This window comes from Cardiocondyla obscurior, linkage group LG04, assembly GCF_019399895.1.
Source record: "Cardiocondyla obscurior isolate alpha-2009 linkage group LG04, Cobs3.1, whole genome shotgun sequence".
NCBI lineage: Eukaryota > Metazoa > Arthropoda > Insecta > Hymenoptera > Formicidae > Cardiocondyla > Cardiocondyla obscurior.
In genome coordinates, this window is record NC_091867.1 from 7,061,357 (window position 1) to 7,072,862 (window position 11,506).

Here is an 11,506-nt window from a genome sequence, read left to right on the forward strand (position 1 = left end):
AGCAAACTCAAATTCGTTTGTTATAGACAAGTGGTAAATTACGTAAAATGACTTGCAATTCAACGACATATCGCCCTTAGAAGATAATATTGTTAAATATTTTTTTTTTTTTACAATTTGTCTCCGCGCAAGCGCAATTTGTTCACGAATTTAATCTATATGGGCAAGGGTTTAGTATTGCGTCGATAGTCACCGGATATACAACAGATAGTAAGCAGATAACGTACGATATCACTTGATGAAATATGAGCGAAAGAAAGCTTAATTACAATTTACAAATACACTTCGGAAAATGTACTGAAACACGCTCGGAAAAGTTGAAAGCAGGTAATTAGGAAATTCCTGTTTTATTAAATTTATGGGATCTTTATTTCGTTTACGAAAATATTTCAATACTTTTGAAAGTATATTTTTATACGCTGGAAAGCAGATATGGCGTTTGCTGCACCGACGGCAGCTAGCGAACGTGACTTTAGAGTCGTGTGCGTCGAGTTTCACATGTGTCGCATATATGTACCGCGCCGGCCGGCTGCCGATGACTGATTTCCCCCCCGTTATCTCATCCCTTGCTTTGCTGCCTAGGGTTACGTACGCTAACCGCTGTCGCCGTAGAAAACGCCATATCTGAACTTCGGTGTACAGTTTCGAATACTATTACATAGAGTAAAGAACCATAAAGTAAGAAAGCGACATACTAAAACTCTGAAAAAAAAGATTTTTTTTTATTACGCGATAGCTGATTGTAACGAATCATAAAGACTTGGTTAATTAATCAAGATTTCTTACTGTGGCTAAACCTTCTAAACAGGGAACGAACATACCACCAGCGTCGACTTTGTAACACTTTGTGGTCTTTTGTAATATAAAAAGTATCAATTTTTGCGTTTTCAACGGAGCATTGTACCAGTTGGTTTTACATCTGAATAATTGAAAACAAAATATTAAACATATAATTATAGGTAATATCGCAAGTAACTCAATTCCAATATTACGGTAATATGAAGCATCTAATTAAATTTAATTAAATATTATTCGTGTGACTTACATCGTGTTGTAATAAAGCGTATCACCATTTATAAACTCTTGCCCAGCGTAATTACCTAGTACGAAATATACTAAGTGAATCATTATTAAAAATGCAGATTTAATAATTTCTATAACTTCTCTATTATCCGCCATTATTTCCCGAAATATCTAGAAGTCACAATAATTTATATAAATAGTTATTAAAAATATATTAAGTTTTTAAGAAAATTTTGGAAAATTATAATTAAATATAATTTCATATTTTGGATATAACGTTACCTACGTGGAAAAAATTAATACTTGCGGAACAGATGCCGAAGGTTATTATAAATAAATACGATGGTCCGAAACTGGCTTTTAATAGCTCAGAAAATCTTGTAGAATAAAATGCATTATATCATTAATTCATCAATTAAGTAGTGAAATTGTATTAAAATAATTTTTAAAACGTTCTTTAATGATTTTACTTAAAATAAGCTTAATGCGTGCGTAATATTGATGGAAATGAATCTCATCGCGACTCAAAATAAATGTCTTATTAATACGTATGTGTACGTCCGTACTAACTCGATCGCTCTTCTATGAAAATCCACCGCAGCCATTATTTTATTACGAGTTACGAAATATTTTTTAGTTACACACATATGTGGATCAATTTCGTTTAGTACGTTTTTCATACGATAACTAGAAAGATTCGCATTGTTAATTAAACCAAGTACTTAAAAGTTATTATTACTTACGTAAGAAATCACTCATAAAATCAATAAAAATGTAAGTAAAGTAAAGCTGCAGCAAGTTATATAAATGAGATGATGTTTACCTAGCAATTTTAAATAACCCAAAAGCATGTACTGCGTTTGATAATGAAAACGATTCAGTGGCTGTTACGCACATCATTTCAGCAATTACTCCTGTACACAGGTATATTGATATGACAACAAAATATTTCTCATGATCGATGAAATATTCTCCTTCAAACAAAAGTTTGCGTGGACGAGATGCATTCAAAGGCATTATAATATCGAAAAGTATCGGAGAGAATTGAATAAATATATATGATGTAATTAAGCTGCCGCTGCAAACTGGAATGGGCAGAATATCAGTAATTTTTTCAGTCGTGTAATATGTCGTGATAACTGCAAATTTTTTTTCACGGAAAAAAAAACACCTAAGTATTTATTTTGGTTTAAAATTGATGTTTCTCGCTAGGAAATTTTGCAAAATAATTGTTTAGTATTTAGAATAATCATTTAACAGTTACCTGCTATAAATATCGTGAATAATTTTCCATACAATCCGTGCTTACATATAATCTCATTTTCTTGATTATCTTTCAAAGAGTTCCAATTACTTCGAATACGTGCTCGAAATTCTTTAATCTACTAATAGGTGTGATAAATATTATCGTAATATATCATAAAATTTTTTTCGATTAATTAGGTTTGAACTTACATTTTCGCAAACGGCAAAAAACGTGATATATTTTACACTGCATGCGATAAGTATGAGGTTGTAAGATAATACGTGTAAAATAAGATCACTACTGTGTGTTGAGATATATATCTTCATCCACTAAAATAATTAGAACAATCGATGTGTTAGTGAAGTTTTAAAACTGACCATTCAATATTATTATATAATATAGTACACTTAAGTACACTGTTATTAAAATTCTGAAAGTGATCAAAAAGAATACAGGATAAAAAATTAGGTTTTTATACACTCATATCACAATAATATGTTATTTTTACCTAAAATATTTAAAAAAAAATTTTTGACGTAAAGTTGTAAAGAAATAAAAAATATACGGTATACATGTAGTAATACCTGAGTGACAGTCATCGGTAAACATATTGATAGCCATAATATGACACAAATATATCTAGTTTTTATATCATCGTATGGCCACAGTCCAATTGTTGATAAAAAAATACGGTTAAGCTTGTAGTAATGGTCAGCGCCGAAGTTCATTTTCTACACTGTTAGGAATATCTTTGTTCTCCAAGTTGACGTTGCACTTTGCACGCACATACTTCAATTCAAATTCAAATATTTTCTCTATCACAATTTTTTTTATAGCGCGTGATAAGAAAATATTTCTCGCAGTAAATAGTGGTATTATTTTAGAATTATTAATAAGCAAATGATAACCGGGGGAAAAAAAAAGGAACATACTTTGTTTCTTTTCGTAGCAAACTCAAGTTCGTTTGTTATAGACAAGTGGTAAATTACGTAAAATGACTTGCAATTCAACGACATATCGCCCTTAGGAGATAATATTGTTAAATATTTTTTTTTTATTACAATTTGTCTCCGCGCAAGCGCAATTTGTTCGCGAATTTAATCTATACGGGCAAGGGTTTAGTGTTGCGTCAATAGTCACCAGGTATACAACAGATAGTAAGCAGACCACGTACGATATCACTTGATGAAATATGAAAGAAAGAAAGCCTAATTACAATTTAAATTTACACTTCAGAAAATGCACCAAAACACGCTCGGAAAGGTTGAAAGCTGGTAATTACGAAATTCCTGTTTTATTAAATTTATGCGTTCTTTATTTTGTTTACGAAAATATTTCAGTACTTTTGAAAGTATACTTTTGTACAGTTTTGAATATTATTACACAGAGTAAAGAACCATAAAGTAAGAAAACGACATACTGAAACTCTGAAACAAAAGATTTGTTTTTTTTCATTACGCGATAACTGATTGTGATGAATCATAAAGACTTGGTTAATTAATCAAGATTTCTTACTGTGGCTAAACCTTCCAAACAAGCAATGAACATACCAGCGGCATCGACTTTGTAACACTTTGTGGTCTTTTGTAATATAAAAAGTATCAATTTTTGCGTTTTTATCGGAGCATTGTACCAGTTGGTTTTACATCTGAATAATTGAAAACAAAATATTAAACATATAATTATAATATCGCACATAACTCAATTCCAATATTACGGTAATATGAAGCATTTAATTAAATTTAATTAAATATTATTCGTGTGACTTACATCGTGTTGTAGTAAAGCGTATCAGAATTTATAAACTCTTGCCCCGCGTAATTACCTAGTACGAAATAAATTACGTTTACTACTATTAAAAATGCAGATTTAATAATTTCTATAACTTCTTTATTATCCGCCATTATTTCCCGAATTATCTAGAAGTCACAATAATTTGCATAAATAGTTATTAAAAATATATCAAGTTTTTAAGAAAATTTTGGGAAATTATAATTAAATATAATTTTATATTTTGGATATAACGTTACCTACGTGGAATAAATTAATACTTGTAGAACAGATGCCCAAGACTATTAAAACTATATACGCTGGTCCGAAACTGGTTCTTAATAGTTCAGAAAATCTTGTAGAATAAAATGCATTATATTATTAATTCCTTAATTAAGTAGTAAATTTGTATTAAAATAATTTTTAAAACGTTCTTTTATGATTTTACTTAAAATAAGCTTAATGCGTGCGTAATATTAATGAAAATGTATCTCATCGCGACTCAAAATAAATGTCTTATTAATACATATGTACACGTCCGTACTAACTCGAGCGCTCTTCTATGAAAATCCACCGCAGCTATTAATTTATTACGAGTTACGAAATATTTTTTAGTTGCACACATAGTTGAATTAACTTCGTCTAGTACGTGTTTCATACGATAACTAGAAAGATTCGCATTGTTAATTAAACCAAGTACTTAGAAGTTATTATTACTTACGTAAGAAATTACTCATAAAATCAATAAAAATGTAAATAAAGTAAAGCTGCAGCAAGTTATATAAATGAGATGATGTTTACCTAGCAATTTTAAATAACCCAAAAGCATGTACTGCGTTTGCTAATGTAAACGATTCAGTGGCTGTTGCACACATTAATTCAGCCAATAATCCTATACACATGTGTATTGATATGACAAAAAAATATTTTTCACTATCGATGAAATATTCTCCGTCAAACAAAAGTTTGCGTGGACGAGATGTATTCAAAGGCATTATAATATCGAAAAGTATCGGAGAGTATTGAATCAATATGTATGCTGTAATTACGCTGCCGAAGGAAACTGAAATAGGCAGAATATTAGTAATTTTTTCAGTCGTGTAATATGTCGTGATAACTGCAAACAATTTTTTTTTTTTCAGGAGAAAAAAACACCTATTTATTTCGGTTTAACATTGATGTTTCTCGCTAAGAAATTTTGTAAAATAATTGTTTAGTATTTAGAATATTTATTTAACAGTTACCTGCTATAAATATCGTGAATAATTTTCCATACAATCCGTGCTTACATATAATCTCATTTTCTTGATTATCTTTCAAAGAGTTCCAATTACTTCGAATACATGCTCGAATATCTTTAATCTACTAATAGGTGTGATGAATATTATCGTAATACATCATAAAATTGTTTTCGATTACGTAGGTTTGAACTTACATTTTCGCAAACAGCAAAAAACGTGATATATTTTACACTGCATGCGATAAGTAAGAGGTTGTAAGTTAATATGTTTAAAATAAGATCACTACTGTATGTTGAGATACATATCTTAATCCACTAAAATAATTAGGACAATCGATGTATTAGTCAAGTTTTAAAACTGATTATTCAATATTATTACATAATATAGTACACTCAAATACACTGTTATTAAAGTTCTGAAAGTGACCAAACAAAATACAGGATAAAAAATTAAGTTTTTATACACTCATATCACAATAAAATGTGATATTTACCTAAAATATTAGATAAAATTTTTTTGACGTATAGTTGTAAAAAAATAAAAAATATACGGTGTACATGTAGTAATACCTGAGTGACAATCATTAATGAACATATTAATAGCCACAACATTATACGGATGAATCTAGTTTTTATATCATCGTACGGCCATAATCCAATTAATGACAAAAAAATACGGTTAAGTCCGTAATACTGCTCTTCTGGCAGTTCCATTTTAGACGGAAGCTCGATCAACACTGAAGACGAATCGTGTATAGAAATTTTTTTTTTCCATTTTTTACATTGGTATGATTTTACTTGCACCCTTCTTTTTTTTGTTATTAATTATTTTATTAGCTATATTACACTAGTTTGCTATGTAGAGTCGAGTTAAAGACAAGCAATTTTTTTAAATTATACTCGTGCAAATACAAAAGGCGGTAAGATAATAATGAATAGGGGAGATGCAACTCTTTTTTTTTCAACAAAAAAAAACTGTCTCTGTCTCTGTATAATGAAAAGTAAAGTGTGTTTCTTATAATGATCAACGTGGGAGGATATATTTTTTGTATCTATAGTTTTTTGCAAATGTTACGAAATATAGTGTCATTTCACTGAAGCTTATTTCCTCAGATAGTAAAAATTTTTTTTTTTATATTTTAATTAAAACATATCGCGCAAATAAATATATTAATTATCAATTTTAGCGATTTTTCCAGATCCTTTTATTACGAAAATCTTCTGAAAAATCATTGGAAAATCACAAAAGGTGTGTGAGCTTTTTTCTCGTATTTTGAACAAAATAATAATTACAAAATTCAAAAGATTTTGCCTTAATTATATTCATTTTTTTAACAAAAAATTAAATTAATGATTAATGAAATTATTTTGAGGTATTAGGTTAATAAACAAAACGTCGATGTGAAAGTATTTATTATTAACTGTTACGTTTTAGTGACATTTTTCATAAAAATTAATAAAAAATTTTTTTTATATTGTTTGTAGATATTTTATTCAATTATTATTTGTTGGATTAAAATTTGAAGTTGACTACGATTTACGTTATACATTTTTCTTGCCGATAGTATTATTTATGTGTCGACCAAAGTACCGTAAAGTATGACAGAGTTGTGCTCATAAGCTAAAATTAAAAATTTAGATTTTTTTAGCGATAAATATGTCTTAAAAAATCACTTTATAGTATAAAATAAAAAAATTTCAGTGTTATATTTGACTTTGCATTTACCGTTGCAAAACCTTCTAATGAGGGGATAAACATTCCACCTACAACCATTTTACAACTTTTCATGCTTCTCTGCATTATAATTGGCAATAATTTTTGTGCTTGTAAAGGAGCGCTTTGCCATCGTGTAATGTATCTAAAAATGCATTTGGATTAGTAGTTTTCACAAGTTTTTTTTTTTTTTTTTTGAAACTTTTATGAATTCCGTAACGTGACATGTATTTGAATGCACGACTTACATGTTCTGAAAAATATCAGCGCTATGGTCTATTAAAATTTGGCCCACGTAGTTACCCAAGAACAAATATATGATGTGACCGACGATGAAGAAACTTAGTGTAACGATTTCATCAATTGCCTTTTGGAACATAACGGCTTGGAAAAACTAAAACATGCAAAGAATGAGCTCGAACGACATGGTCTCGAATTAAATATTAGGCGCGTTTATTGACAAAAAAATTTTTTTTATAAACGGAACTTTAATTGCAGAATAACTCATATGGGTGTATTTATGTATAATACACTGAGAGACAGATATGGCATTTGCTACGGCGACGGCGGTTAGCGTGTGACATTGTCGTGATGTGCGTCGATCCTGACGCGAAATCTATAGTTAATATACCGCGAACCGCCGGCCGCTGAGAACCACCGAGAACTGAGAATAGACCCAATACTTCTTCCCCTGTCCCCTCGATCGCCACCCTGGGCTGGGCCCGAAGGGCTTGGGTGCCAAATGCCATATCTGACCTCTCAGTGTACAAAGTGTCTCGTCTTTGACAAGAACTTGCGAGGAAAGAGAACGAATTGAATTGCACAATAAAGTTCCATGTCGCAAAAGACACGGGACTCTTTTGCTTCATCTTAATTTTATCTTCTCACGAACGTTGCCGTGCGCACATACCGACCCTCTAGTGCATCCTGTCGTATATATTGTAATTATCGTGCCACCTGTTCTGGGTAGGTACAGTTTAAGCTGAATATAAAAGTCCTGTATGAATGTTAGGCACGAATGACGCGTGACGGTAATAGACGGACGTTTCCGCGCGTACAACAATCGTAACTACTGACCTGTGTCATCTTCCTGAATCGCATAAACGTACTCAAAGCCGCAGATTTTTGCCAATAAAAAGTACATTTATTATCTCTCATATTTATTACAATCGCAAAACAACACGGAATTTTTCTATTTAGCTTTTTTTTTTTTTTTTTCTTGTGCCAGTTCTACCTTCCTGCGAGAGATAATACGATAATTACGTAAGACGTGCGTTGGGTAATTATCATATTATCTCTCGTGAACGAGTAACGCGGATTAGATTAGAACATGAAACGTAGATAAGAATAATCGAATTAATACGACACTTTAAAAGAAACCTGTTACTAGAAAAAATAACTGGTTTAATTTAAAAATATTACTCACACAGAAAAGATTAACAATTAGAGATGTGATGCCAATTATGAGTAGGATGCTGTATGAAATCGCCAGAGAGGACCACAGAAATTCAGAAAACCTTAAATAAATAAAAAAAAAACAGTTTCGCGCGTTATCCTTTTTATTTTTGTGCAATTTTTTGAGAGATTTTTGGATGTAACATTATAAATGTTCTTTTAAAGAAATAGTTAGATAATTATATATCAATCAACCGGCCAATATCGTATCTTTTTGCTACTTTACTTTGTTTTTTATAATATACGTGCATTATACCGACTCAAGAGCTCTTTTATGAATGAATATAGCTTCGATTATCCTCTTGCAAATGATGATCGATTTTTTTTCAATAGGGTAACCTTGTACAAACTTGACGTTGAACGCCTGATCCATTCGATAACTACATAAATAACGATTATAAAATTAAAATTTAATTGTTAAGTAACTCAATAAATGACTAGAAAAAATTTAAATTAAAAAAAAGAGAATTTAACAACATAGTAAAAATAAGCGAATTAATTAATATTGTATAATACGTTTATTTAGCTTTCTTTATTTGATTACCTGGCAATTTGAAACATGCCACAGGCATGTTGCACGTATGTTACGTACAACGATTCGGTGCCTATTAAAGTAGCGATTATTAAGCCTAAAGCAACGTCTATTTGCAATATAATTGCGTAAAAGAATTTTTGCTGGTCAACAAGAAACTCTCCCGGAAATAAGAGTTGTCGCGGACGTGAAACGTTTAGCGGTGCGACAATGTCGAGAATACTTGGCGTCAATGGTATGAAAAGACAAACTATTACACTCGTACAACCTATAACTAGAATGAAAAAAAGAAAAAAAAAAGAAAAAAAAAACGAACTCTTTGAAAATTTTATAGCCACTCAGGAAGCCAATTAGTCATGTATCTTTTCTTACTTGTCAAAATCAAAGTACACATACTTCCTACGTAAGTGTATCTTTCTATGATTTCTACTTCTTTTTTGTCCTTAAGGATATTCCAGTCTTCTATGACATGTCTCATAAGATATCTTATCTGTTTAAAAAGAATTAAAAGACAAATAAGCTTGTACGAGAAAAATTAATAATTATTTTTATAACAAGGGTCAAAATATATTTTTAATAATATTTTTAACGATGTCACGTTGCACCTTGTTTCTTGGTGTTAGAGCAGCAAAATAGGACGTAGACGGTAGAGTGGACCACATAATATTTTAAAGTAAAAAATTTAAAAAAAAAAAAAAAAAAAAAAAATTAATCAATAGTAACTGTTCACTCACTGTTTACCCACCTTATTAGCGACGATACAGAATGTTTGATATTTTATAATATAAATTACGCAAATTATGATAGGAGATAGGAGTTTCAGTATGACATCACGTCGTCTTAACGATATCAGTTTCGCAATCTAAAATTTTAATGATCCTCGATAACAGTTACCGGGAATTATTAATTTTCAAAGTTTTACACGATACTTTTACCTGACAAATCGTTGTGTATATTATAATAACGTTACAAAGTATCATTTGACAGTACTTGTAGGCTGAATGTTCATATGGCCACAGGCCGACTAATAATAAGAGACGTCGATTAAGTTTATAATATCCATCTCCGGCGAAGTTCATCTTTCCGCGGCTACCACGATAGTGTCGAGACGGAAATATATATATATTTTTTTTCCACGTTTGTCGAACCTGTCGTATTTTTCCCTACATTGTATCTTTAAAATCCTAATGTAATAAGTACTGCAATAGACGTTTAATACGACTATGTAGTTTACGAAATTACTTGCGTATATCACAAAAATGTGCGAAAATGACACATGCGGAGGAATTAGGAATTCACGCAATTACAATGCGAACCCCTTTCCTTTACAGAGGGATAATTTTCTTATACCGCATACGTTCTTTTTTGTATTTTTTTTTTTATCTTTTATGCGAGATGCATTGCTTTTTATTATTCGTCAAGTCTCCAGTCGCGTTTCAAGTTGAATCAAGCAGGTAAAACGTAGTCTTAAATTAAAATATATTATTAAAAATGTGTCTTAATTTACAATAATTTCAAAAAGTAAAGAGATGCATGTAATATATTGGATTTATTTCAAAATTTAATAAATAGGCAGGAATGTATATGTGATCACGTATTATAAACGTATTTCAAAAACGGTGAAATGGGTGTGTTCTAAGCATGATTACGTAATCTATACGTAATTCTCTTTGTGCGCACCCATCGATTGAAGAACCATAACGTAAGATATAGCCATACTCATGATCTGTGTAGTAAATATTGAAAATAGTAATAATTATTAAATATCGGTGAAAATAGAAATCGATTCTAATATTTCTTACTGTAGCAAAACCTTCGCAGGACGCGCAAAATACACTTCCGCATACTAAAGCAGACTGTTTATTACTTCTTTGTATTACGAATAGTATCAACTTTTGCAAACGTAACGATGCAGTATACCATTCCGAATTATATCTGAGAGACAAAAAAAAAGCAATTAATACACAAAAACCTTAAAAATTCGGAAAATATGTTTGATACTTACGTTGCCAGACGAATGGCAGTACTACTATCTATAATAGTTTGTCCAGCGTAATTTGCGATAGATACATAATATAAACTCAGAGTCAAAACACCACCAAACATCAACGATTCCGTAACGTTTAGAGATGTCACTGCATTAATACACTAATACACAATTGAATATTACTTATTAATTATATTTTACAGTAACGTATTATTGTGTATCATAATAATAATCAGCCTTCTTCGAATAAAATAATAGTGCATTCTTTTTGCAATACCTGCATTTGCGCTTACATTAAAGACACAGAGACTTATCGCGGCAACACCAAATCCTAATAATAAGACATACAATGTTGCAAAAGATTTCGTCATAAAATTGGCCAAACTTCAACAGCAAAACGTGTACTTATTATTCATTTGGGGCGGGAATACTTTAATCTTTGCACTCGACCTTTTCTGCGAAGATTTACAGTCATAAATGTAAAAAAAAAAAAAAATTTTAATTAATTAATCTATCTACGAAATTTGTTATTTTTTCAC

General features: G+C 30.6%; 5 protein-coding genes and 1 long non-coding RNA gene across 11 annotated transcripts in view; 1 reads left to right on the forward strand and 5 right to left on the reverse strand.

The window, feature by feature from the left end:
- The window catches only part of Alpha-man-ia (alpha-Mannosidase class I a), a 299,072-nt gene that overhangs the window by 35,194 nt on the left and 252,372 nt on the right, over window positions 1-11,506 (reverse strand). The window lies entirely within an intron of this gene.
- LOC139101547 (uncharacterized) overlaps window positions 1-11,506 on the forward strand; it is a 95,676-nt gene that overhangs the window by 30,257 nt on the left and 53,913 nt on the right. The window lies entirely within an intron of this gene.
- Window positions 769-3,386, reverse strand: LOC139101539 (uncharacterized). The gene is made up of 8 exons (XM_070654753.1): window positions 2,854-3,386; window positions 2,479-2,598; window positions 2,288-2,405; window positions 1,847-2,108; window positions 1,594-1,710; window positions 1,310-1,400; window positions 1,046-1,194; window positions 769-919 (listed from the first exon to the last, which is right to left on the reverse strand). Exons 1-8 carry the CDS (start codon window positions 2,995-2,997, stop codon window positions 769-771), a joined length of 1,152 nt encoding a protein of 383 aa, XP_070510854.1. The 5' UTR covers window positions 2,998-3,386.
- LOC139101865 (uncharacterized) lies at window positions 3,482-6,851 on the reverse strand. Its single transcript, XM_070655344.1, has 8 exons — window positions 5,755-6,851; window positions 5,475-5,565; window positions 5,316-5,401; window positions 4,841-5,194; window positions 4,588-4,704; window positions 4,304-4,394; window positions 4,040-4,188; window positions 3,482-3,917 (listed from the first exon to the last, which is right to left on the reverse strand). The coding sequence occupies exons 1-8, from the start codon at window positions 5,991-5,993 to the stop codon at window positions 3,767-3,769; spliced, it is 1,278 nt and encodes a 425-aa protein (XP_070511445.1). The 5' UTR covers window positions 5,994-6,851; the 3' UTR covers window positions 3,482-3,766.
- On the reverse strand, window positions 6,846-10,130 carry LOC139101540 (uncharacterized). Its single transcript, XM_070654754.1, has 8 exons — window positions 9,916-10,130; window positions 9,726-9,842; window positions 9,353-9,470; window positions 8,993-9,254; window positions 8,709-8,828; window positions 8,420-8,510; window positions 7,242-7,387; window positions 6,846-7,138 (listed from the first exon to the last, which is right to left on the reverse strand). Exons 1-8 carry the CDS (start codon window positions 10,057-10,059, stop codon window positions 6,955-6,957), a joined length of 1,182 nt encoding a protein of 393 aa, XP_070510855.1. The 5' UTR covers window positions 10,060-10,130; the 3' UTR covers window positions 6,846-6,954.
- Window positions 10,518-11,502, reverse strand: LOC139101530 (odorant receptor 22c-like). The gene is made up of 3 exons (XM_070654743.1): window positions 10,986-11,502; window positions 10,783-10,915; window positions 10,518-10,706 (listed from the first exon to the last, which is right to left on the reverse strand). The coding sequence occupies exons 1-3, from the start codon at window positions 11,084-11,086 to the stop codon at window positions 10,635-10,637; spliced, it is 306 nt and encodes a 101-aa protein (XP_070510844.1). The 5' UTR covers window positions 11,087-11,502; the 3' UTR covers window positions 10,518-10,634.